General features: G+C 41.3%; 1 protein-coding gene across 1 annotated transcript in view; it reads left to right on the top strand.

Annotated features, from left to right (window-relative positions):
• Nucleotides 1–25,670, top strand: part of reln (reelin) — a 447,239-nt gene that overhangs the window by 341,645 nt on the left and 79,924 nt on the right. The window contains exons 48-50 of the mRNA XM_047822245.1: nucleotides 14,323–14,500; nucleotides 22,259–22,452; nucleotides 22,589–22,848. Coding sequence (XP_047678201.1) covers nucleotides 14,323–14,500; nucleotides 22,259–22,452; nucleotides 22,589–22,848 — 632 coding nt within the window. The remainder of the gene's footprint in view (nucleotides 1–14,322; nucleotides 14,501–22,258; nucleotides 22,453–22,588; nucleotides 22,849–25,670) is intronic.

Raw genomic sequence — 25,670 nt, 5'->3', positions numbered from 1 at the left:
ATGAAATCCGGGCACTAGTAGAAAGCCAGAGACCAAAGAACACATATGTCACAATACAGAGTTGAAATGCCCTTTGTCTGTAAAAGTCCCAAAGGACTTGCTTTGGCTGTTGTTTCCATGAGCTGAGCACCCTCAGGGTGGTAGAGATGCATTGGCCTAGCCAGATGTCAATTACAGCAAAATTGGTATAATCATCATTGTATCAAGTGTGAGACAGGCGTACCCACTCCATGGCTGAATCCAAAACTAACCCCCAGAAGGTGGTATAATCATCATTGTATCAAGTGTGAGACAGGCGTACCCACTCCATGGCTGAATCCAAAACTAACCCCCAGAAGGTGGTTCCCTTTCGAGGGAACTTGACGCTGCATCTGTGCTGATGCTATGGGAACGCTTCTGTGAGTAAGTTGTGTCTGAAGCTCTGTGTGCACACACGCCATTTTAATGGCTCGGGAAGGACATGTGACGGAGTGATTACGCACCAGCAAGTCCATATAAGGGCATCTATGTCACAATACTCCAGCTTCTTTGTCTTCAGGAAGCGCTCTGTGTATGTGTGTCAATTGTTTGTCCTGTCTGTCTAGTACAGGGAAAAATTATATATTCAATTCAATTCAAGTTTATTTGTATAGCGCTTTTTACGATAGACATTGTCTCAAAGCAGCTTTACAGAACATGAACATAGAGCAGAAGGTAAACATAATTAATGATAAAGGAAATAACGAATAATAAAAGAAATAAGAATTAACAGAATAAAAATTCTAGATTATTATTAGATATATACGTAGTTCACAATGTGTATGTATTTATTCCTCTATGAGCAAGTCTGAAGTGACTCAGGCAGCAGTGGCAAGGAAAAACTCCCTTAAATTGGTAAATGTAGAAACCTTCAGAGGAACCGGACTCAAGGGGGACCCATCCTCAAATGGGTGACAAATATAAATATAAATATATATATATATATATTTTAGGGCTGTAATTCTCAGCTGCAGCTGCGGGGTTCGCAGGTTGAGTTATCGGATGTGGAACAAGAGACGGGGTTTTTCCCTTTCTCCCCTAACTCCGTTCGCTCGATTTCGCTTTTGGGAGCTCGCGCTGCGATTTCTCCCAACCCGGGAGTGAGCATATTGCTTCTGCATCGGGGTCTGAGGAGCTCAATGTGGGCGGGGAGGGGCTTTCCACCCTCTGAACAGCCGACTGCGTGCATTGTGAGGGATTCCCTCTGCGCTCGCCTGGCTGTATTTTTTCCGGTTGAATTAGCGGATATGGAATAAGAGACTGGTTTTTCCACTTTCTCTTTCCCTTTTCCCTAATGCCGTTCGCTCGATTTCGGTTTCGGGAGCTCGCGCAGCGATTTCTCCCAACCAGGAAGAGAGCATGTTGCTTCCGCGTCACTAAAAGAGAAAAAATAAATAAATAAAAGAAGAGAAAAAAAGTGTTGTATTTAGCAGATATGGAGCAAGAGACGGGTTTTCCCTTTCTCTTTCTCTTTACATCTACCACAACACCGTTCGCTCGATTTCGGTTTCGGGTGCTCGCGCTGCGATTTCTCCCAACCCGGAAGTGAGCATACGGCTTTCCGCGGCGGGCTCTGAGGAGCTTGATGTGGGCAGGGAGGGGCTTCCCCCCTCTGAATAGCCGACACAATCAGCTGCGTTCGAGGCGCTCCTCATGACATGTCTAAGCTAAAATTAGATTGGCCTGAAGAGGAAGTAAGTGTCGTCCGTTAAAAGCTAGACGCACTTCTGACTTCAGGCCGCAAGCCACCTTCACGTGGGCGGCTGCCGTATTTCTCAGACCTCCAAGCCGAGGTGTCGAGGTCTTTTCTCCTGCCTTGTCGTATTAATCAGCCATTATAGGGCTTGAAGGCCATGGTATGGGGCGATGCCTAGAATTGAGGAGACGCTTACAGGCTATCTCTCACCTACATCGCCCGCACGGAGGAAACCTGCCTTCAGGTGGTATCTGAGCTCCACTGAGCCACTGACTTTGCGCTCTGTGCCACAAAGCAGACGGCCCGCTCCATGCAATGGCTGCACTGGTTGCCACGGAGAGGCGCCTGTGGCTCAGTTTGACTAATACTAAAGATGAGGATATGTCCTCTCTCCTGGATGCCTCAGTGTCACCTCAGGGCTTGTTCGGCGATGCAGTGAGTACTGTTGTTGACGGGCACCAGGAGGTAAAAATGCCAGTCGGCGACATTCAGGCTCCCCTACAGCCTGCCCTGCCGCCTCCGGCGTTTCACGGAGCAGTGGGGTCTGTGCCTGCTTCTCTTCCTTGCATGGGTCTCCCTGGGTTGGCACCTGCCAGTTTCAGGGACCCCGGAGGTCTGCGCAAGGTTGACACCACTATCAGGCAGCCAGGCAGCGTGGAGACTTCTGCCAGGGGTGTCTCAGTCGGTCCTGGATACCCCTCCCGTCCTCCGCGCTTCCAGGGTGTGCTGGATATGATTGTTGGCAGACACCAGGGGGCGTTCCTCCAAGAGGGACTCTCTCACTCCTGAGGAAAGGGGCCATAGATCATGTTCCCCTCCCAGAGCTCCAGCTTTACAACCGATATTTCATTGGTTCCTAAGAGGGACGGGGGCTGTGTCCGATTTCGGTCCTGTGGCTTCTGAACTGTACTCTGAAGACTTAAAGGTTCAAGATGCTCACGCTCAAGGTTACCGTGTCCCAGATCAGGTCCAAAGACTGATTTGTGACTATCGAACTTGAGGACGCTTATTTTCACATAGGCATTTTGCCAGAGCCCAGGAAGTTCCTCAGGTTCACTTTTGGTGGAGAAGTGTACCAGTATCGTGTTCTTCCTTTTGTCCTATCCCTTTCACCATGCATGTTTACAAAGTGCATAGACACTGCCTTGACACCACTGTGTCTCCAGGGCATCTGTGTACTGAATTACCTGGACGACTGGATCATTCTGTCCCAGTCAAAGGTTAGGGCAGCCAGTCATTGAGATGCTGTGCTTGCCCATACGAGGTCTCTAGGCCTCAGGTTGGACCCAGAAATGGGTGTGCTTTCTCCTTTTCAGAGAACCACCTTTTTGGGGCTAGTTTGGGCTTCACCTCGATGCGGGCACATCTGTCTCCAGCTTGGGTGGCTTCCATCTTGTCAGCGGTGAAAGCTATTCGGCTAGGGACTCTTTTGACGGACGCCTCGCTTTCAGGCTGGGGAGCGGCCTAGGATGGCCGCCCTGCCCAGGGTTTATGGGAGGGCCCCTATCTCTCATGGCACATAAACTGCCTAGAGATGAGGGCTGTATTTCTATCACTTTCTCCCATGCCTCAGGTTCCCCATATCAATCATCAGGGCGGTCTGCATTTGTGCCCCCATTTTAGGTTCACACAGCAGATTCTGCACTGGGCAGAGACCAGGTTCCTTTCGTTGAAAGCGATTTTCATCCCAGGGCATGTAAATAAGGAGGCAGACTTCCTGTCGAGGCAGGTGCAGAGGCCCGGGGAGTGGTGTAGATGCCGTAAAATGTCTCCACCCCCACGGGGTGGAGTGACATTGGTGTGGACGTGGCCGAGTCTCCGTCGGTGCGCCTTCCCCCCGGTAGCTCTGCTCCCACAAGCCCTAGCCAGAGTGCGCCACGACCGGGTCAACCTACTCCTAGTTGCCCTTCGTTGGCCTTCTTGAGTTGGTTCACGGTCCTCCCTCCTGAACGGCACTCCATGGAGATTCCTGTCAGGGAAGATCTCTTCTCTAACGGCACTCCATGGAGGTTCCCGTCAGGGAAGATCTCTTCTCTCGGGTGCAGGGGGCAATCCTACACCCTTGCCCCAAGATATGGAAGCTTCGGGTCTGGCCCCTGAGGGGGACCAGTTCCTAGAAGCAGGCCTCTGTCGGAACTCAGAGCCGGTCTCCAAGTCGACACATCGCAGGGTGATCTCCACACTTAGACTTTTTGGTTACTAAAGACTGTTTTAGTTAAACTTAACTGTTAACTCTATAATTACTACAAAAAATACTGAGAAAACTCCTCAAACCTGGATGAGAATGACTTCTTTATTGTGGTCAAACAGCCAACAAATTCTATCAGAAATTCCCAAATTAAAAGTAACAAAGTTACCAAATTAAAAGTAACAAATGAAAACCCCCAAAAGAGCATGTCATGCCAAATCAATCAAGAAAGAAACAAAAACTCTCGCAACGTCCTTGCGAAAATAAAAACACCCACCTTGACCCGCGGACACGGCCACGCGCCCGCACGCACGCCCCCACGCACTCACGCGCACACACCCGTTCACCCCCGAAGAACCAAAAAAAAGCTCAGATATCTTCTCAATATATACCCTGGTGCTCCTAGGAGCCCAGGTGCCATATCACCTTATTTACCGGCATTACCTCCTATGTTTTCTAAATACACTGACCAAATTTCCCCTTATTTCCCATTACCTTTCACCCATATGCCCATTTATGGATTTTCCTCCCCTTATTTTTCATGACCTCAGACTAAACACCTGGGCCTTCTTCAGTCTGCACAACAAGTTTATGAGCACCACATGCCCATTTATGGATTTTCCTCCCCTTATTTTTCAGGGCCTAGGTCGGTGGACCACTGTTTTTTTCATTCTACATAACATGTTATTGCTATGGACCAAGGTCTGAGAACCATGGTGTTCTTCATTTTCCATAACAATTTATGAGCTAAGGTCTGGGAACCAAGGTCTTTTCCCTTCTACATAACAAGTTGTTATTACAAATGTGCTCAGACTGACTAGGCCTGACAGCCCCGAATCTGGTTGCAATAAACATCTTTGGCCTACAACATCACCTTACATGTGTCTTATGACAGCAATTGTAATATTTTGCAAGGCCTAATACTTTACTTTGGTTATAGTATTGTAAGGAATAATATTTTAATTATTTCTACAAAGATTTTTTACAACACCTCTCATCTGAGGTGACCAAAGCTCTACTGAATGCTAGGGCTCCCTCCACTAGGAAGCTATTTGCTCTGAAGTGGAGGCTTTTTCGCCTCTGGTGTGATGAACACTGTCAGAATCCAGTTCACTGCCTGGTCAGTACAGTGCTGGAGTTCCTGCAGTCTCTCTTTTCTCGGGGCTTGTCCCCATCTACTTTAAAGGTGTACGTGGCCGCCATTGCTGCCAACCACGAACCTGTCCTCGGGGCCTCCTTGGGTAGGCACCCTCTGGTCTCTCGCTTCCTGCGTGGTGTCAGGTGGCTGAGACCTTCCTGCAGACCGTGTCTTTTCTCCTTGGACCTCTCTGTGGTCCTGGAGGGGCTGCTGGAAGCCCCCTTTGAGCCCATGGAGTCAGCCTCTGAGAAGTTTCTGACCCTGAAGTTGGCTCTGCTTCTTGCCTTGGCCTCTCTCAGGAGAGTCGGGGATTTGCAGGCTTTGTCGATCGCCCCCGCCTGCCTAGAATTTGCCCCCGGCATGTCCAAGGCTATCCTACACCCCAGGCCCTAAGGTGCCCAGGATGACGGGTTCTCCGATCATCCTGCAGGCCTACTGTCCCCCACCCCATGAGTCAGCGGAACAGGAGAGGCTGCACTTGCTTTGCCCGGTAAGGGCCCTGAGGACTTGCGTCCACCGCTCTAGCTCGTGGCGTAACTCCTCTGCCCTTTTTGTCTGTTTTGGTGGCAGGAATGGGGTAATCCGGTTTCCAAACAGCGCCTGGCGCACTGGGGGTGGAGGCCATTACTCAGGCCTATGAGGTGTGCGGTCATGCCTCACCTCTCGGCATCAGGGCCCACTCCACTAGGGGTATCGCCTCGTCCAGTGCCTTGGCCAGGGGTGTCCCCATTGAAGATATTTGTGCTGCGGCAGGATGGTCCTCTCTGCACACCTTTATCAGATTCTATGACCTGGACTTGGACCCCACTCCAGGGTACTGATGTGCTGCTCCCAGTCTGCTCATGCTCTCTCACGGCCTCTGGCGCAGTCATCGACCGGTGTGCGGCGGCGTGGGTATTGGCGTTCCCATAGCGTCAGCACTGATGCAGCATCGAGTTGAACTACACCAGGGAACTACACCAGGTTACGTATGTAACCCGGTTCCCTGAGAAGGGAACGAGACGCTGCATTGCTGGCCATGCCCTGGGCGTCCGTTCGCGCTTCCTTCAGACAAATAGAAGCTGGAGTATTGTGATGTAGATGCCCTTATATGGACTTGCTGGCACGTAATCACTCGTCACGTGTCCTTCCCGAGCCATTAAAATGGCGTGTGTGCACACAGAGCTTCAGACACAACTTCGTCACAGAAGCGTTCCCATAGCGTCAGCACTGATGCAGCGTCTCGTTCCCTTCTCAGGGAACCGGGTTACATACGTAACCTGGTGTAGTTTTCTGTGTGCACACTTCCCTGGGTTTGATGCTGGGCCTAGGGAGCTCATGTGAACAAATACAGCACCTCACTGCCCAGCTGCAATGTCCCTTGAACAAAGCAAAAATGAGCCAGTCATCTGGATATTTGAGTAGATGGATGCCATGGCATGCAATGAAACTGCACTTTGTGAGAGTGAGCGGTGATAAGACTATGCCAAAAGGAAAAAACTCAGTACAAATGTGACCCTGGGGAATCTCCTGCACTTTAAACATAGGCATCCTTCAGGATTATTCTCAGAAACCTGACCACAGACCTGGGGTCTCATTGATAAAACTGTGCATAGGATCCCTACTTACATGCGCCCAAAAGCCAAAAATAGCGTACACCAAAAAATATTCCGATTAAAAAAAACCCTTTAAAAATCACAGATCACCTGCAGATGTGCATATGTGAACCAGACTCATATCCTGCCCTGTACACGCCCACAACTGTGCGGGCATGAGAGTGGACCTCGTTATAATGAGTTTCCTCTGCGCTCTGCGGGTTTAAAAATGGGGTGAGGAGCCAGCGTCTCAGGGGGTAGCCACTGTCGCCTGCAGGTTATAATTATATTAAAAGCAATATTGTTATAATTATATTAAAAACAAAATTGTTACAGATTCTACTTTTTAATATTGTTAAACTCACCAAGAAGCCAGTGCCTGCATTTAGTCTGTTCCCTACACTGCTATGTGTCAAGATAAAGGAATCATGTGTTGAACCAGGCCAGCGTGCCACAATGTTTGTGAAGGTAATGTTGGAGTCACATATGATTTGCACATTAATAAAATGCACATGCTTTCTATTAACATAAGCAAATAAATTTTCAGATGGTGCCCTTATAACAACATGAGTATCAAACTGTTCGATCAAAGTGTTAGAGTTTCTGTAACCTTTCTCTCTGAGTTCTCTGGTTTCTTCATGCCTTCCTTGGCTATGCTAAACTTCTTTAAGGTCAATTGTGCCGATTACATTTGGGAAACCAGACATTACTGGAAAATGCCTTTTAATTTCGGCCTGTTCTCGCACAGTGTAGGGGAACCTGATGTATCGACTACCCATATTAAGTATACCATTCAAAACGGCATATTATGGCACTCAGGGATGGCTGTGATATACCAGACCTATAGGGTGAGATGATAGATTCCAATAGAATTATTTCATATACAAAAAGGTCTTAGAGACAAAGTTGAGGATTACTTATATTTTTTTATATATAAATAATTTACCTGTCTGCCAATTCCCACTGGAAACAGCCGGTTGCCAAGAACCCCAGAGTGGTGAGGACTTGTATTTGGACTGGGATGGCATGGTTCCGGCATGTTGCCCTCTCTAATACTGGACCCAATACAGCACATAGATCCAAGAGCACAGCTCTATGGAATCTAAATCAACTTATTAGCCAGTCATCATCATGGGCCAGGAAATCATCATGGTCCCTGAAAACTGGTTCTCTCCTTATTCTGCCATTGGCGTAATCCTCGAACTGTGCCAGCAGTGCCATCATGAAGCCGGGTCACCGGAGGATTTATATGTTTCTAGAAATTAGACTGATCGTTAACACCTTGACAAAATCACAGATGAACACTTGCTTCTTCATGACAGTTTTATAATGAACATCGTAACAGTTAGGACCGATGATGAGTAACGATTGTGCTTCATGACTGTATTTGCAGACTTTGACATTTTATGATATATGTACAGTAAGGAAAGTATTTTGTTTTTACACTGTGTTCCGCAGTTCTCTTATAAAAGGGTATTTCGTGCTATTCTGTATCACATGTAGTCGTGCCATCTCCCCCTGCACTCCCCTTGTGGACAATGTGACTGTAAAGCAGCACTGATTATTATTAGACAATAGTTTGGCACTGGTAATTTCAGAAAGCAGTCCCATCATGGAAGAACTGGAAGGACATGTGAGTACTGTGGTTTCCTCTTCCTCTACTGTGGTTTGCCTTTTTCGAATGAGATATTGAAACGTATTGTGGAGGAAACTGCTAAAGATGTTGAGTTGCAGAAGGTGATGGTTTTTCTTCAGCAAGGATGGAGAACAGGCAAGTGTCTGCAGTATTTTCCAATTAGGGCAGAACTTGGTGTATGTAGTGGCATGTTACGGCACAAAAATCGAATTGTCATTCCAATGTCCATGTGTCCAGATATGCTTCGTCGCATACATGAAGGGCATCTCGGCATTGAAAAATGCAAGCGAAGAGCAAGACAAGCTGTGTATTGGCCTGGAATTAGTAGGCACATTGAAGAATTGAGTCATCATTACAAACAAGCAAAAGAACCCATGCTGATAGCGGATGTGCCTATTCAAGCATGGGAAAAGGTTGGAACTGACTTGTTCCAGTTGAATGGCAAAGATTTCTTGGTGGTTATTGATTATTGTTCCAACTATCTGGAAACTGAACAGTTGCATTCTACAACAAAAACTGATGTGATTCATCACATGAAACAGATTTTTTCAAGACCTGGAATTCCCCTCATTGTTCATAGTGACAACAGTCCTCAGTACAGTAGTCTTGAATTCAGACTGTTTGCAGAGCAGTATGATTTCAAGCATACAACATCTAGCGCCCTGTATCCAAAGGCCAATGGAAAAGCAGAGAAGGGGGTGCAAATTGTAAAATGACTCTTGAAAAAAGCAGCGGCAAGCAATTCAGATGAGTGGTTGGCTTTGTTAAGTTGGTTGTGGATTGTCTCCTGCAGAATTACTTATGAACCGAAAACTGCGGGACACTTTGCCGAAAAGTTTGACAAGGACAGTAATACAACATCAGAAAACGAAACAGAAATCTTGAAGCTCAGCCTTCTGAACAGTATTCTGAACCTGATTCTTTGGATCGAAAGACTGACAGTCCCATTTTAAGGAGGTCTAATCATGTTTGAAAACCACCTGTTAGACTGGACTTGTGAGAAAAAAAATGTTGAAAAGAATGTTTTGTAAAAAAAAAATGTATGTTGAAAAGGATGAAATTGATTGTTTAGTTGTGGGATGGGTCTGATGTAAATTGTGTGAGGATCATTTGTCAAAGGAAGGGGGATGTATAATGAGTGGGATGTTTTTTGGTCCACTGGGTGGCAGTAATGGGTAGTATAATGTTGGGTGCATTGAGTGAAGAAGGGTTGGTAACTTGTATGTGATGGATGTCCCCGGTGGAATAAAGAAACCAGTTCCTGCAGTCTCGAGTTCCTCTTCTTTGTATGATGCCTGAATAATACAAGGTTCACACACTTTTTTTTTTGCCTCTGTCGCTCCATGTAGGCCAACATGAACCGACAGGTCTTCCATGCCGTGTGGTTAATAAAGGGGAGAGATAGCAAGCATCTCTTCAACCCTAGGCATACCCTTGCATACCTAGGGTTCATCTAGGCCAGGGGTTGGCAACCCGCATGCGGTAGGGCCCATAGTGGCTCCCTGGAGCCTTTTCAAAAATGTATGAAAATGGAATGGGGGGGGTTGTTATATTTTTTGCTTTAATATGGTTTCTGTAGGGGGACAAACATGACAAACATTCTTAACGTTTTCCAATGCTTTAAAAATGTGCATCATAAATATTAATTAATGTGGTAAAACATTGCACATATGAAACTGATATGAAACAGTAATAAAACACAACTTTCAGAATAAAAATAAATTTCAGAATAAAAATAAAAAGGTGTAATTCAATTTATTCATAACATTCTTCTTACCATTGTTCCTCCGGTACACCTGTCTTCTCTTTCCATGTTCTTCTTGTCTTACTATACTGTCCTTGGGGTCATCTCAAAATTTCCTGTTTATACCCCCAGTAATTAAATTTAATAAGTAAAATTTTCTGTTTATACCCCCAGTTATTAAAGTAAAATTTTTGTCGCTAAAATAAAGACTGTTTTTTAATTTGAACTACAGAGTCCTTTGCTGCTGAAGAGAGGTCTAGAACTCAAAAGTTTTATTATTTTGTTCTAGATTTTAATTTTAGAACAGTGCTGTTAAAGAAATATATTCTACTCATTAAGTCTTATCTTACATTTAATGATAAATCACTCAGAGCAATGTATGCACTTATTACCTACTTCAACGCGCACGATGGCCTCCCGCCAGACCACGGCAATTAAATTTCAACATTTCTATCAACAAAGATTTGCGTCATAGCCTGCGGCATACGTTTCGGCACGGAGCGGTGCCAGGCAGGTGGCCGTTGCAAACAAACCCGCGGGTGTGTCAGGGGCCATTGATCCCAAAGGGAAAAAGAGAAAGATAGCTAATGAGAACAGAGGATTCAAGGAAGAATGGACCGAATCATTTGCTTTCATTGCCAAGGATTACCTGCATGTTTGCTTTGTAATAAGAAGTTGTCAAATAACAAAAAGAGTAATTTGGAAAGACATTTCAAGGGAAGGCATGCTAAATTTGCAGCCGACCACCCAGTTGGGAGTGAGAGAAAAAAGTGCGATTGCAGTACTTCTGGAAAAATTAGAGGAGCGCAAAGATAAATTTAAGAAGTGGATTGCATCTCCAAACTCCACTACTGCTGCAAGTTTTGTTGTAACCCGAGAGACAACAAAAAGAGATCGTGAACAAGATAATTGCAAAAGCATTAAACCACCGTCAGTTTCAATTGAAGTTGACAGCAAATATTCTGATCTTTTGCTACACAACAAAGTCCACTGGCTGTCCAGGGGTGAGGTTTTGTGTCGCTTTGTTGCTTGTTTAGAACACGTAAAAACATTCCTGAAAAGCAAAGACCTGCAATACCCACAACTGGAAGACACCGAGTGGCTGGAAAAACTGCACTTTATGGTGGATATGACAAGTCACCTAAACATGCTCAGTAAAAGTCTTCAGGGGCAGGGAAACACTGCACTGCAAATGCTGGAATCTGTTTTGTCATTTGAGCACAAGCTGACTGTATTTGCCAGAGATGTACACCGAGGCACGCTCTCTCACTTCCCCTCCCTGAGAGAGTTCAAAGATGCCCATCACAATCACACACTCAACAGATATTATTTACAAAGTGCAATCGTTGATATGCAAGCTGTGTTTTTGAGCAGATTTAGTGAGTTCCGAAAGGAAAAAACGACACTATCTTTCCCTTTCACACCTCTGGAGATTGACCCATCCTTGTTGAACACATTCCCAGGATCAAATCAAGCTGACCTTAAAATGGAAATGGCCGACATGGTTGATAAAGATTTGTGGGTGTCAAAATTCAAAAGTCTGATAGCCGCGCCTGAAGACGTCACTCGTCAGAAAGCCTATGCTGCCAAATCCACAATTGGAGCGAAATTGAAACCCTTCCAACACCTGAGAAGCTTGTGTTTGAAACATGGAATGCTCTTCCTGACAGTTATAGGTGCATAAAGAAATATGCATTTGGAGTATTATCCATCTTTGGATTAACATACATGTGTGAGCAGATATTCTCAAAAATGAACTACACCAAATCCAAATACCGCACCAGCCTCACAGATGAGAGCTTGCAGTCCTGTGTGAAGATTAAAGTTTCATCTTACATGCCCGATGTTGAGAAGCTGTCCAGTGATGTCCGAAAACAGAAGTCACATTAAACGGGTGAGAACACAATCCTGTCATAGGCACATATTTAGTAACAAAGTGCCTGATTTATAAAGAGATTCCTGATTTTTGTCAGTGTTTGGAATGACAGAGTATTATTATTTTATAAGTAATATTATTGTGTTTTATTGCTCAGGTCCGAGGATTGCTGCGCTTATATTGTGTGTGTCTGTTGCTGAGATAAGAGGGAGAAAAGAGAAGAGGATGCTGCTGTGTTGTACCCTTGCACCGACTTACTTGGCATTTGCAGAAAAGAAAAGAGAAAAGGATAATGCACAGAAATTTAACTTAAACTGTCTTGTTTTAATTTTATGCTTTACATTTTCAAAAAGCTTTTTTTTAAGCAAGCTACCTTTAAATTGCAGGCTGTTTTATTACTCATTTCCAATTGTAGCCTATTCATTTGTGTCTGTTGCCACCATAAGGGGGAAAAGAGAAAACGATTGTTCTTCGTTTTATTCATTTGCACTGACTTAGGCTACTTAGGCAGATAACTAAAGAGAAGAGGATAATGCATAGAAATGCACTGAAATCAAAATTAAACTGGCTTATTTTCATTTTATATAGCCCACTTACCTTTTCAAACGGCTGCTGTTTTATTTTTATAATTGCAGGCTGCGTTTTAACTGCAGGCATTTTATTGCACTCTGTTTACCAGATAAGGGGAAAATGAGAAGAGGATTGTATTGTTATTAAGGTTTGAAGAGGACTGCATTTTATTTCCATGGGGAGGTCTGAAATAATAGGAGGCCTATTATGCACATTCCATTCTGTTTTTGTTTTTTTCGAATCCTCAAAATAAAAATGACACCAAAAATCTGATTCCTTTATTGTATTTCTATAATTTATAGAATCTATGCAACAAAACATAACACATTAATATTGTAATTAAACTTAATGCACCCAATATTGTACAGCAGAGTAGTCACATGGTGTGTCATTCTCTTTAGGATGCACTGTAGGGAAAATAAACATTTAATCACGAATGCTCATTATGTATTTGTAGTACATACTTCGTCATTTTGATAGTTAATATAGCTAATATACACTTACACCCTCTGTTGCCTTCCTATAAGGCTTAAATAAGGCTTTTAATTTTTTGCAGCTCCTGACAGATTTTTTTTGTTGTTTTTTTGGTCCAATATGGCTCTTTGAACATTTTGGGTTGCCGACCCCTGATCTAGGCTGACAAGGGCTGAGTAGTGACTGAGAAGAACAAAATGGCAGAATAAGCATTTTTCCACGACTTCTACATTTCAATGCGAGGGTCTGGAAAAAAGCAGAAATGCCTACATGGAGGTGGAACATGGCAGGATGTTGGATAGTGGTCATCAAGCTTAGAGCAGACAACACCTAATCTTTTCATCTGTCCAATTAATGTAAGCTTACCTACTCAAATGTAATCACCTCCATGAGCTCACAGAATGTGATGGCAATTTGACTGCTGTTTCTTCTCATAGCCCACATTAAGCTCCTCAGAGTCAGATGCAGACAATAATAATTCCTTGTTTGGGTAAGCAGAAATTGCAAAGTGAGATTCCAGAGCTGAAATAAAGGCATTAGAGTCAGTAAAGAAGAGGAAAGAATCGACTCATTCATTTCTCATTCCATTTCTGATAACTCAACCTGTGACTTCCATGAGTGAAGCCTTCATGGTGCTGTGACAGACACAGGAATTCATGCAGTGCAGGCACTTGGAATGCAGCCAAGCAAGAGCAGCGCTTGAGAGGAGGAAGATCTCAAAAAATCCCTTGAGAGCTGACTGCTTACCATGATAAGGAAGAAAAGATCATAGTCTTCATTTACCCTAGTCTCAGAAAATGACAGGCAATTGACAGCTCTTCCTGAAGACAAAACGCTGTAATAATGTGATTTAGATGCAGTTATATTTTTTGCTGGCTGGCTCCACTTCATCACATTATCTACTAATCCAATAGCTTAGCTGATTTCAGAATCAGGATCAGGTTTATTGGCTAAGTGAGTTGACACACACAAGGTCCAGCTGTTTGTGACTCTCAAAAGTACAGACATAAATAACACTATACTATACAAACTATACAAGACAATGCAGACGATGAGATACAATATAGACCGAATGAGTATTAAATATGAATATAGAATATGAACGATCAGTTATGTAGATAAAGTGTGGGAGTGCAAATAAAAATATTGTGCAATATTATGCTTTTTGTACAATATATAGCAGCGGTAGTGTGTGTAATACATACAGATGATTTGATGACTGACAGTCCTGATAATGCAATACTTATATGATACACAGAGTTTCAGACACCACTTTCACGATATAGCCCGAAGTTCCTCACAACAGGAAACTTATCAATTCTTTAGTTGTAATAAATTGTATCTAGACAACATAGTCAATTTTGTATTTACAATATTATGTATTAATGTTTCTCTTTCTTTCTCTTAGTTGTGACCCAGAATGGGATGGTGAGTATTGTGATGAAGCGATAGTGCCCCTCCTGTCTCAGGTAAAGGACAGCTTTAGCCATTCACCCTCCCCCAATCACTGGCGCCTATTAACTGGTGGAAAACTAAGTACAGTGTGTGGAGCTGTAGCATCAGGTAGAGCACTGCACTTTAGTGGGGTAAGAAAACCATTTTTTTATTGTTTGGTTCCTTGATTTTCAAGCATTTTAACTGGTTTGTTTATTTTGAATTTCTAGTTTTCTTATATAATTTAAATACAATTAATAAATATGATCGCTAATGCAATAAACTTAAATATTAATTGTAAAGTATTTACAAGCTCCATGTAACTCACCTGTTAGTCTGAACATAATAATCTTAGATGTAAATTCAGATGTAAGTAAAATCTCAGCAACTCACACTGATTCACTGCACAACAAGTTTTTGCTAATTTTGACAGGTACCTGGTGGGTATGCACATATATAGTTTTGGTTTTGCTGCATCCCATAGGAACTCTGAAAAATAGACAGTTAACTGTTTACCGGCAATAAAGTATTTAATCGCGTTTATGTTTCTAATAAATTATTAAGTTGAACATAATTAACAGTATTTTGCTCCTATTTTTTCTTTTGCATTAAATGTACAGTGTATCACCTTGCAGTGTCCAATTGTAGTCAGCAAGCAATGATGGATTCCAGTTGCCCTGATATCGTTTTAGTATGGTAACAAACATGTCCTGGTTAAACTTTTCAATGTGTTTGTCACTGAGCACAGAGATTTGCAGGGAAGAAGTCCAGTGGGGGAAATGAATCTTGAGTGAGATGTTGCACTTCATTGTTTATGTATGCTTTGAGAGGTTTGTCTACCAGCTGAATGTAATGTGGGGCTTTGTAATTGCCAAAAAATGTCAACAACATCTTTGAAAGCTTTCCCGGAAATCCTTTCTGGCCCAAATAACAGATCTTTGAACCGCTTGTCACGCATAACATGTCTGATTTGAGGGCCAAAAAAATGCCCTTTATGATCTTGCCCTCAGTTATTCTTAGGAACATTGTCTTAAATTAAGAAAACCTTCACCTTCTTTTTTCAATCCTTTCATGAACTTCATAAGTTCCAATTTTAAGTGAAGAAGAGTCGGAAATATCTTTGCTGGTCGACAAGTGGGTCATGTGCCACATTTTCTTTCCTGAAACTAACATTTTATGGAGTGGACAGCTCTGTCTACAATAATGTGACTCATGGGCATGACTGCCCCATTCACAAATTAAATAACAGTATTTTGTGTAGCCGAGCTGCAGTCCCATATCTCCACAGATATTCCAGTTGCTGTACTGCATGTGCTTCAGCAACATTTCCTGTTCTTCTAGGTTTTTTTATGTGTGCTGCATTGCCAACAGTTATTGAAGGGTGAACCTGGCCATTGTTGTGCAACAGAACAGCTTTCAGGCTTAACATTGATGAATAAATAAAGTGAAGCCACTATTGTGGGTCACACTCTTGCGGGTCATAGCCACAACCCAAAGCAGAGAACAATCCTTCGATGTCAACACAGAAACAGAGACTGTGAACCTGTGCAAAGAATTTGGTTTTATCATTTTAGTGGCTTTGAAATACAGAAATTGTCATGCCTGGTGACAGGAAAGACCATTTCTGCAGTCTCAAATTCAGCAATACTGCTTTTGCTTTTAACAAACCCAAATCTCTGCCCAGATTCATTCTGATTGTGTTATGAGATGCAGATTGCAGTTTCTTCATCTGGTTCTTCATCTGGTTCATCTAAGGTCCATTCCTCTGGGGGTTTCCGATGATTTCATGCCTGGACATGCCCAGACTTCACTGCATTGTTCAATTCAAATCAAATCAGTTCAATTCAAGTTTATTTGTTTAGCGCTTTTTACAAGTTACATTTCTCAAAGCAGCTTTACACAACATAAACATAGAACAAATTTTTATTTTAAAGAATAATATACAGATTAATAGAATGCAAAATTCAAGATTAATATTAGATAGATTTAGTTCACAATGTGTATGCATTTATACCCGATAAACAAGTCTGAGGTGGCTCAGGCAGCAGTGGCAAGGAAAAGCTCTCTTAGATGGTGAATGAAGAAACCTTGAGAGGAACCAGACTCAAAGGGGAACCCATCCTCATATGGGTTACACTGGAGGGTGTGATATAAATATACAGTCAAACAAATGTATAGATGCAAAAGATCACATCTCCTCTTTAGTATCGCAGAGTCTGACTGGAGCTGGTAAATCTCTAGATGCCTCAGGATTCTCAGAGTCGGCCTCATCTCAGTGGAGGTCTAAAATCTTCGCACGGAAGACGATCTGAGCTGGTACAATTTCTGGATGCCTCGGGATGTGTAGAAAGAGAGAAACAGTGGAGAGGGATTAACATATCTGCTGTTCATAAAATATGCAAGTCTGATATAATAGTGCACAATATTATGGGATGTATTATGTGTACGCTTGACTAAAGAGATGAGTGTTTTAATTTACATTTAAACTGGGAAAGTGTGTCTGAGCACCAAACATTATCAGGAAGATTATTCCAAAGTTTGGGAGCTAAATATGAAAACGCTCTACTGCCTTTAGTAGACTTAGATATTCTGGAAACTACCAGAAGTCCTGAGTTTTGAGATCACAAAAATGACGTGAAGGATTGTAACATGCTAGAAGACTAGTTAGATACATGGGAGCTAAACCATTAAGAGCCTTGTATGTCAGTAGCAGCAGTTTATAATCAACACTAAAGTTAACAGGTAGCCAGTGTAGAGATTATAAAATTGGGGTTATATGATCATACTTTCTTGTCCTAGTGAGAATTCTGGCAGCTGCATTCTGGACTAACTGTAGCCTATTTATCAAAGATGCATGACAACCACCTAGTAATGCATTATAATAGTCCAGTCTAGAGGTCATGAATGCATGAACAAGCTTCTCAGCATCAGATACAGACAGGATGTTTCTCAGCTTGGGAATATTTCTAAGGTGGAAGAAGGCTCTTTTTTGTAGTATGGGCGATATGATTTTTACTGTCTAATATAACACCCAACCCTCTTAATGGAAGTTGAATTGTGAGAGCTTCCGTGTACTCGTTTTTGGACTTATAAGTAGTTAGTCTGTTCTACAGGTAGTGTGTACATTATGAGGTAATGGTTTGTGATGTCATCAAGTCAAATCACGTCACGTTTATTGTTACATCACCACATCACATGTGCCTTGGTGAGTGAAATTCTTAGGAGCAAACTCCAGAAATTGCAGAACAGTTATACAGATAAAAATATAGATAATGAGTTGGCATGTGAAAATGTGCAATTTGCTCATACATATAGTCAGTGCAATATGTGTGTACAATATATACAACTAGAACGGTACATTTCCTAAAGAAAATATGAATGTGCTTGCACGTGACGTCAGTTCCCTTCATCGTGCTGAGTGTTTTGATATATGACATGTCCATGTTGTGCTAAATTTTTGATTTCTCTTATTTTGGGGGCGGGGCTACACGTGACGTCAGTTCCCCTCATCGTGCTGAGTGTTTTATGTTGTGTAACTGAAATATGGCTTCTTTATATTGCAATATGGTTCGTTAGGTGCACTACATGGTTGCTAGGGTATGGCTGCACAGTTACTATGGTTATATTTGCAGACTAGTTTCTCACCGGCAACAAAAGAGCACACCTGAAAATCCATTTATCTTTTACTGAAACAAGCGCCATGAAGATCTTGAACTAAAGCATCAATCAGTGATTTTACTGGTAAAAAATATAATCACATTACAATAAGGATCATTAGTTCAAATGTAATGTATTAACTAACATTTACTAACCATGAGCAATACATTATTGTATTTAGTAATCTTAAAATAAAGGTTATTCTTTGTTCATGTTAGTTCACAGTATATTAAGTAATGTTAACACGGTGTGAATAATGTATTAGTAAATGTTGAAATTAACATGAACAAAATGAATAAATGCTGTAGAAGTGCAGTTCATTATTAGTTCATGTTAAGTAATGTGGTAACTAATGTCAACTAATGAACCTTTATTATAAAGTTTTAGAAAATAAAAACTGCCCAAATCCGAACCCAAATCTCTGCATGCTAAACGGATTCGCTATCCACTAAGCCATCCAGGAACACGAGGACACGCCTTTGCGGTTTTATGTATTAATTCAGTAATGTGAAGAATGGCGCGTCTAACAATACCCAAGTTTTATTATATTAAAGTCATTCTTATCATTCTTTGTGATATATGTGTCATATCATGTCAAAAAAAAAATTATGTAATGTGAGGAGACAAAGAAAAAATGTGCTTAATTTTAATTAATGTGTGGCTCTTAAAAGAGCCGTTGCTGCTCTTAAAAGGACATTAGTTTAAACTGAAATAAAAAATTATAAAAACTACACTGATAGTTGAAAACAACAAAAAGTTATACAAATGGCAGAAACAACAACATATGTGACCGCCGTGCTGTCCAAGGCACGCGACCACTAGGTTTAAGCATTAAATACACGGTTAAATGTTATATTGTTTGAAAGCTTAGAAAGCTTCGGCTCTCACTTTATTTTCCAAAACAAATGCTTGTAAAAAATCCCCAAGAGTCTAAGGAACTGGAATATGTAAGCCTTTTAATCCAAGACGCTTTAATCCAAAATGCATTTCTGACTGAAATGTGTAAACAACAGTTCACTTCCGTCCTTTGTTTTCGGCTCTCACTTGTCCTAGGAGGCTACACAGAGCCGTCAGATTTGTAGTCCAGGGACTAACGAATCAAACGAAAATCATGAAAATAGGGGGCGATCCCACAATATATATATATATATGAAATGAAACTGAAGCTCACTGTGAAATATAGCAACAGGCTTTAATTAAAGACCTTTACACAGATTCACTGGTGTCTGCTGCCCTCTTTTGGATGTTAGCACATCTACAGATTCCCCATTCAAGTCTATGGGGAAAAAACACCCCTTTGAGCTTCCATACTGGGAATTCTGGAATTCCGATCACTTATAAAAACCATAGCACACCTCTCCTCAATGAGCCGGTCGATTTGACACCTCATTTATGGGTCTAGGACAAAAGCTGCGGGACAAGTTACGCACCCGAAAAAGTGTCCGGAATAATAATAATAATAATAATAATAATAATAATAATAATAATAATAATAAGTATGCAAGAGAATAAGAATGTGCTTTGCAAGCACATTAATAAGTATGCAAGAGAATAAGAATGTGCTTTGCAAACACATTAATAATAAGTATGCAAGAGAATAATAATGTGCTTTAGCAAACACATTATTAATAATAATAATAAAGTATGCAAGAGAATAAGAATGTGCTTTGCAAGCACATTAATAATAATAATAATAATAATAATAATAATAATAATAATAATAATAATAAGTATGCAAGAGAATAAGAATGTGCTTTGCAAGCACATTAATAATAATAATAATAATAATAATAATAATAATAATAATAATAATAATAATAATAATAAGTATGCAATAGAATAAGAATGTGCTTTAGCAAGCACATTAATTAACAAACATAATGAAATCAACGGTGAAATGTGCAGTATGCTCATACATATAGTCAGTACAATGCGTCTACAATATGTACAATTAACAAACAGATAATGAATCCAACAAGTGAACATGTGCAATATGCTCATACATATAGTCAGTACACACAGTGTACTGTTGGGCATCCTTACAGTAGCACTACACATTATATGCAATATGTACTTATATATGTATATGTGTAAATATATGTAAATATATTAAATATAAAATACTATAAGGTGCAACAGATTGTACAGGTACAGAAGTGACATGGATGTGCATCGGATGGTATCTAGTGGTAACAGATGGATTATGGTATTAAATGCAGTGTGTATGTATAGTCCAGTGTGTATAATGCACTGTGTATTTATAGTCCAGTGTGGATAGTCCGAAGTTAAGGTGCAGTGTGTGGCATACCATATTGTGAAATTATGCTGTAGGGTGTATTAGTTGTGACTGTTAATTAGTCTGATAGCCTGAGCAAAAAAGCTATCCCTCAGTCAACTGGTCCTGGATCGGATGCTGCGGAGACGTCTTCCTGAGAGAGCAGTCTGTGGGACGTGTGGCTGGAGACACTGATGATCCTCCGGGCTTTTTTTATACACCGCCTTGTGTAGATATCCTGGGGGGAGGGAAGCTCACCTCCAACAATGTGGCTGGCAGTTCGCACGAGCCTTTTCAGAGCTTTATGGTTGCCAGCAGTGCTGTTTCCAGACAAGGCAGTGATGCAGTCCGTCAGGATGCTCTCTATAGTGCAGGTGTAGAATGTTCTGAGGATGCTGGGGCCCATTCCAAACTTCCTCAGCTGTCTTAGGAGTGTTGATGTGCCTTCTTCAGTACTGCGTCAGTGTGTGTGGCCCAGGTGAGATCCTCGCTCATGTTAACGCCGAGAAACTAAAAGCTGCTCACCTGCTCCACAGGTGTCTTGTTGATGGTGATGGGTTTGTATTCACTCCTCTGTCTCCTGAAATCCACCACCAGCTCCTTGGTCTTGTCAATGTTGAGTAAGAGGTGGTTCTCCTGACTCCATGTAGTCAGGGTGCTCACCTCTTCTCTGTAGGCCATCTCATCGTTGTCTGTGATCAGGCCTATCACCATTGTGTCATCAGCAAATTTAACAATGACATTGGAGCTGTGTGTGGCTGCACAGTCGTGTTTGTACAGGGAGTACAGGAGTGGGCTGAGGACACAGCCCTGAGGAGCACCAATGTTGAGGGTCAGTGGGGAGGAAGTGTTGCTTCCCATTCTTACCACCTGACTTCTGGCTGTCACGAAGTCCAGAATCCAGCTGCACAGACATCTGTTTAGTCTCAGAGTCTGGAGCTTTGCAGCAAGTGTGGCAGGCACTATTGTGTTAAATGCTGAGCTGTAGTCCACAAACAGCATTCTCACATAGGTGTTCTTATTTTATAGGTGGGAGAGAGCAGTGTGTAGGGTGAAAGCGATAGCATGGTCTGTGGAACGGTTGCTACGATATGCAAATTGCAGCGGGTCCAGTGAGGCAGGCAGCACAGAACAGATGTAATCTCTGATGAGACTCTCAAAATACTTGCTGAAGATGGGTGTGAGAGCAACTGGTCTCCAGTCATTTAGGCATTTGATTTTATTTTTTTTTGGTATGGGCACAATGGTGGATTTTTTGAAACACGATGGAACCACAGACAGACAAAGGGAGAAGTTGAAAATGTCTGTGAAACCACCGCCTAGTTTGGATGCACATGCTCGTAGCACATGGACTGGGATGCCATCAGGACCCACAGCCTTGCGGATGTTTAACCGTCAGAAGTATCGGGTTACATCTGCGACAGAGACGGAGAGTGCACTCACATCTTCTGCAGCAGCCGCGGGAGCGCTCTCTGTGTGGGCAGGGTTGTGAGCCTCGAAACAAGCATAAAAGTTATTTAGCTCATCTGGTAGAGAGGTGGCAATGTTCACGGTAGCTGGTTTGTTCCCTTTAAAGTCCTTTTAAATCACTTTGAGGTATGATGTCTATATCAGTGACGTCTATTCCGTGTGATATTATTAAATCTAGTGTGTGATTAAGACAATGTGTTGCTCTAGTGATGTTTTGTTTAAGCCCAAATGAGTTTAGTAGGTCCATAAATGTGAGTCCTAAAGCAAAAGTCAAAAGTTCATAAGTATTAGACAAATGAAAATTTTTGGACACAAATATAATGATAAAACTGAAGATGTGATGGGCAATTTTAGCTGATTTTTGTGAGCTGCAGCCAAAAGTCTATAAGGAACACCCACCAGTGTTCAATAAGCAAAAACTTTATTGTACAGTGTTATTTTTTATATGAATAAATTAGTGGTTGATCTCGGGAAGTGAATTTAGGTATGTTACTTCTTTTTTTAACAGCTTTGCTCTCGTCAGCTGGTAACTGTGGATTTGAATTTGACCAGCGCTGAATTTGTACAGTTCTACTTCATGTATGGCTGCATGGCACCCCCTATCAACCGGAACCAAAGTGTTTTACTGGAGTTCAGCTTGACTGGAGGCATCAGCTGGAGTTTACTGACTGAGATAAACTATGATCAATACAGCAAGCCAGGGTATGACTTTCTAAATATATGCAGCTGATCATGTCTGGAAGGCCTTTATCATAATCATCATAGCCAGAATTGTTTATTGAAAATGTTTACTTCTTTATTTGTTCTTTAACTATCAACATTGTGATAACTTCCACAGGTTTGTAAATGTGCTGTTGCCTCCTAATGCCCAAGCAGTAGGAGTGCAGCTCCGCTGGTGGCAGCCACAGCACGATGGAGCAGACCGTGCAGACTGGGCAATAGACAATGTCCTAATTTCTGGCTCAGATACACATGTTCAGATTGCAGACACATTTGGTGCATTTGCACTGTCCAGTCATGAGAGATCTCCATCTGATGAAATGCTGTTTGACCACATTAGCACAGTAAGCCAAGATGAAATGAGCAGCAACAAAAGAGGTATGGGACAAATGCACATTTACAGACAAACATGCAATATTGCTCTCTGACTATGAATGTTGAATCAGTGCAATCTTTAATTTTTTTTTATTATTGTTATTTTTTAAAATATTGTTTTTAACTCAGAGCTACTGTAATTAGTGAATTTCCCCACTATGGGAAAAATAAAGATTACCTTCCCTTATCTAATCTTAAGGGTGAAAAAGCCACAATCTGCAAATACAGTAGAAAATGGAGAGTTTTCACAGATAAAATTCAGACCCATATGCAGGGATAACATAAAAAATGGTTTTATTAAGAAAAATAAATAAAGGCTGGGAACACAAATAACAACAATCCAAAGACAAGGAACAAAAGACAACAAACAAGAAACCGGAAAACAAAAACAAAAGGACTCAGCAAAAAAGACACACAAGACAACTGGTATAAATAGGCAAGGCAATTATTGAAAACACAAGGTGTGTAGGGTGGGAACGGATAAGGATAGGGCAGGGCTAACCCATGTGAACAAACACAAAAGTGGATGCACTTATTTTCAGGAATTGCGTCATTGGGCAGGCATGGTCTATTTGATAATCTAACCCTAACAGTAGTTTTTGTTTGTTTATTTGTTTTTGAAAATAGCTTAAGTGTAAGATAATAAAGCATAATATATATAATAATATAAAATCTACCTGTATGACTGTTTTGTCCTTCAATATCCATCATAGGTATGCCCTTTTTTTTGGAAAGAGGGCGTTTTTCCAAGACCTCCAGAAACATGCACACTTTACGTCATGGTAACGAAACCCCTGGAATTTAGTGAATGCCAAAACAAAAGCACATGGCACAAGACAAAACCGTCCCCCTAGTTTTCAGACAGAGAAGTCTAAGCTGTTCCTGACAGTAGATTTAAGATGTCTGCACATTCTTGTTAAAATTCCCTTGTTAAAATAGAAGGTTTTTGCAGTGTATAAAAAAGCACAAATTAAATTACAAAGGTATTAGTATCACTTAACAAAACAGAAAAAAACGAACAGGTACACTCCTAGGTACACTTGCACACAGTTTTTAAAAGATCTTGGTAGGTTCATTGTGCCAAACATCTTGGAGAATTACTACAGATCTGTTAGATCTAGACTGCCTCAAATCCTTCTGTATCTTCATGTAATCTCATACAGACTCGAAGATGATGAGATCAGAGCTCTCTCTCCATTTGTTTTACATCCTGCTCAGTATCTTAAAGGAATTTGGGGGGCAGGATTTTAATTCCAGGGTTGATAGCTCTGTAATTGTTAAAAGGGCTGAGCTGAGTCACTGCTTTGTTGAACCTACTGGTCAGAATCTTAAAGAAAATTGAGTGTCAGGGGGTTTTAACTCCAGGGACATGTGGAATTGCAAACAATAACTGTACCAGAATATATACAGATTTCCACTTGTGGCTGTATTTATTCTTCTTATAAGAGGTCCATGCATATAGTGCTGGAACACTATTGTTATTGTTAGATTTGTTGTTTTTCTTATTATTTTTATTGTTATAAATGCATTTGCTGTGTTTTATTAAAAAAATAAATAAAACAATAGCACAGCAAACAATTCAAGTTGATAGAGAAGATAAGAGAATGAAGGAATTGGCAGCTGCATCCATGTAAGTGTATTTCCCTGTGACTTGGGTATCTGGAAAAGAAAGTGGATAGATTCTGTTTTTTGGTGGTAAGGTGTTGGGTAACAGTTCTATAGTGCAGATTCATAAAATATGCGAGGGAAGCATAGCATACTGTTCTTTGCCGAACATCTCGCCTAGGTTGTGGAGTGCTGTGGGAATGTCAACGAAATTTGTGGCTTCCAGAATCTCAGATGAACATGCTTCAGCAGGGGAGGCTGAAGTTGAAAAATATTTGCTGGACTCATCTGTGTCTTTCATCTATTAATTTGTAGCAAATCACCAGATAGAGAGCCTGTGCAGCATTTTATTTAAAAAAACCCAAAACAAAACAAAAAAAAATAGAAGGTAGCATAGCAAAAATTAGATAGAGAGAACAAGCAAAAATAAAAACAAAAAACTGAAGAAACCATACAGCAATGCAAACAATCCAAACACACAATCCACATAGCACCACCTTAAGGAATAAAAAGTAACTTTTAAACATTAAAAAAGTAACTTAAGGTCTAAAAAATAAGTTGTGCAACACAGTGCAATTAGCGCAAGACAAAAGACAGACAATATAATACACAACAAGACAAATACATAAAATACTGTAAATACTCTACATTGACCATTGTTCAACTGAGAGGATTTGTAAAAAAAAAAAAAAAAAAATAGACCCTTTTGTTAACATGGTGATGGTGGACCCTTTAGACCCTTTTATTAACATGGTGAAGCAGCAGATGGTGACAGCATTGAATTGTGATGTGCAAAAACAGCATAGAAACAATGTTTATGTGAGTGGTGCCTTAATCACTGATGTAAAACCATAGCGTAGATCACAAACTTGGGGTAACCATGGACAATCAACTGTCCTTTTCCTCCCATGATACTAATGTGACACACTCATGTTGGTTCCTTCTCTATAACGTTAGAAGGATAATTTTGTACGTCGCTCTGGATAAGGGCTTCTGATATTTTTGTGAAAAAATATCTTAATATTCTGCTGGCCCCATCATTAGCTTACATGGTTATCTTACTGCCAACACGTATTTGGAAATTGGAGTGATAAGGTGCATCATATGTTCTAAATATTGTAATGAATGATGCCATTTTTCAAGATGATATTGTGCCCATACACACAGCAAAAACATCTGCCTTGGCTAGCTCAATCCTCTGACTTGAATATAATCGAAAC

The sequence above is a fragment of the Tachysurus fulvidraco genome, chromosome 13, assembly GCF_022655615.1.
Source record: "Tachysurus fulvidraco isolate hzauxx_2018 chromosome 13, HZAU_PFXX_2.0, whole genome shotgun sequence".
In the NCBI taxonomy this organism is placed as follows: domain Eukaryota; kingdom Metazoa; phylum Chordata; class Actinopteri; order Siluriformes; family Bagridae; genus Tachysurus; species Tachysurus fulvidraco.
This window is presented reverse-complemented; position numbering and strand designations above follow the sequence as displayed.